This window comes from Neolamprologus brichardi, chromosome 10 (assembly GCF_056152115.1).
Source record: "Neolamprologus brichardi isolate AB-2024 chromosome 10, ASM5615211v1, whole genome shotgun sequence".
NCBI classification, from domain to species: domain Eukaryota; kingdom Metazoa; phylum Chordata; class Actinopteri; order Cichliformes; family Cichlidae; genus Neolamprologus; species Neolamprologus brichardi.
In genome coordinates, this window is record NC_142113.1 from 33,916,538 (window position 1) to 33,917,500 (window position 963).

Consider the following 963-nt stretch of genomic DNA (forward strand, 5'->3'; position numbering starts at 1 on the left):
CCTGTTATATTTAGGACTGTTTACATTTACACATTTATTAAAAACATTTTTACATGTTCTATCGTCTGTGACGCTGTTAACGTGTCTGTTGTTCAGCACCGCCCTCTGCTGAACATGACATCATGTTATACCCTTAAACACCACAGGGGGCGGAAGAGCTCTGGTGCGCCGCCTGCAGGTCGCAGAAGAAGTCGTAGTTACCGTTTCCGGGTCAGCCCAGAGCCGCAGCGCTAGCGGCCGTTGTTAGCTGCTTGGTTAGCACCATGGCGGCAGTACGCAGCTTGCGGGTCTCGGTGAAATCAGACAGCGGCTCCGACCGCTCGGACTCCGACTCCGAGTCAGATAGAGATGCCCGCGAAGCCGAGCCGATGGAGGTGGAGGAGGGAGAGCTGGAGCCCGAGGACATCTCCGTTAACCGCTCTCTGAAGGAGCTGCTGCCGGTAAGCCCGGACTAGGCCCCGGCACTCCGGGGACTGGCGTCTCCGTCGCCCGGCAGATCCGCAGGAAGTGTCGGCTAGCGGTTACTTGGACTCCCGGCTCTCTCCCCGGGAGTCAGGCGTCCGCCCCGTGCTGTGGGGGCTGCCGATGAGCGGCGGGGGCCTCGCGTTAACCGGGGCTGGTTTACGTTTTCGACATGTTTGCGGGGTTCGTGTTTATTTCAGTCACTTGTTGCTGTGTTCACGTGCTGTTTGTGTGGAGCGCACGTCCCACCAAACTCTACTTAAAAAACATCGAATTTAAGATGTTTACGTGTAAAAGAAAGCAGAGAGCGCAGAGTGCTCAACTATTTCAGCAGGTATGCGCATACCGAACTGTTCTGCTTTCTTCTAAGCGTGAACCTGGATTTCATTAGTCTTCCTTTGTTATTTACCTTCCTGCTAGTATAGAGTGGCCCTGCCACCAAACCTCAGCTAAAACTAGGAAGTTTAACGTTTTTACGTGCAGAAAAATGTAAAACGGGGA

General features: G+C 53.8%; 1 protein-coding gene across 1 annotated transcript in view; it reads left to right on the forward strand.

The window, feature by feature from the left end:
- Positions 1-220: 220 nt before the first annotated feature.
- The window catches only part of ncbp3 (nuclear cap binding subunit 3), an 8,961-nt gene continuing 8,218 nt past the window's right edge, over positions 221-963 (forward strand). Inside the window, exon 1 of the mRNA XM_087847583.1 lies at positions 221-440. Within this exon, the coding sequence (XP_087703709.1) occupies positions 264-440 (177 nt within the window). The 5' untranslated portion in view covers positions 221-263. The remainder of the gene's footprint in view (positions 441-963) is intronic.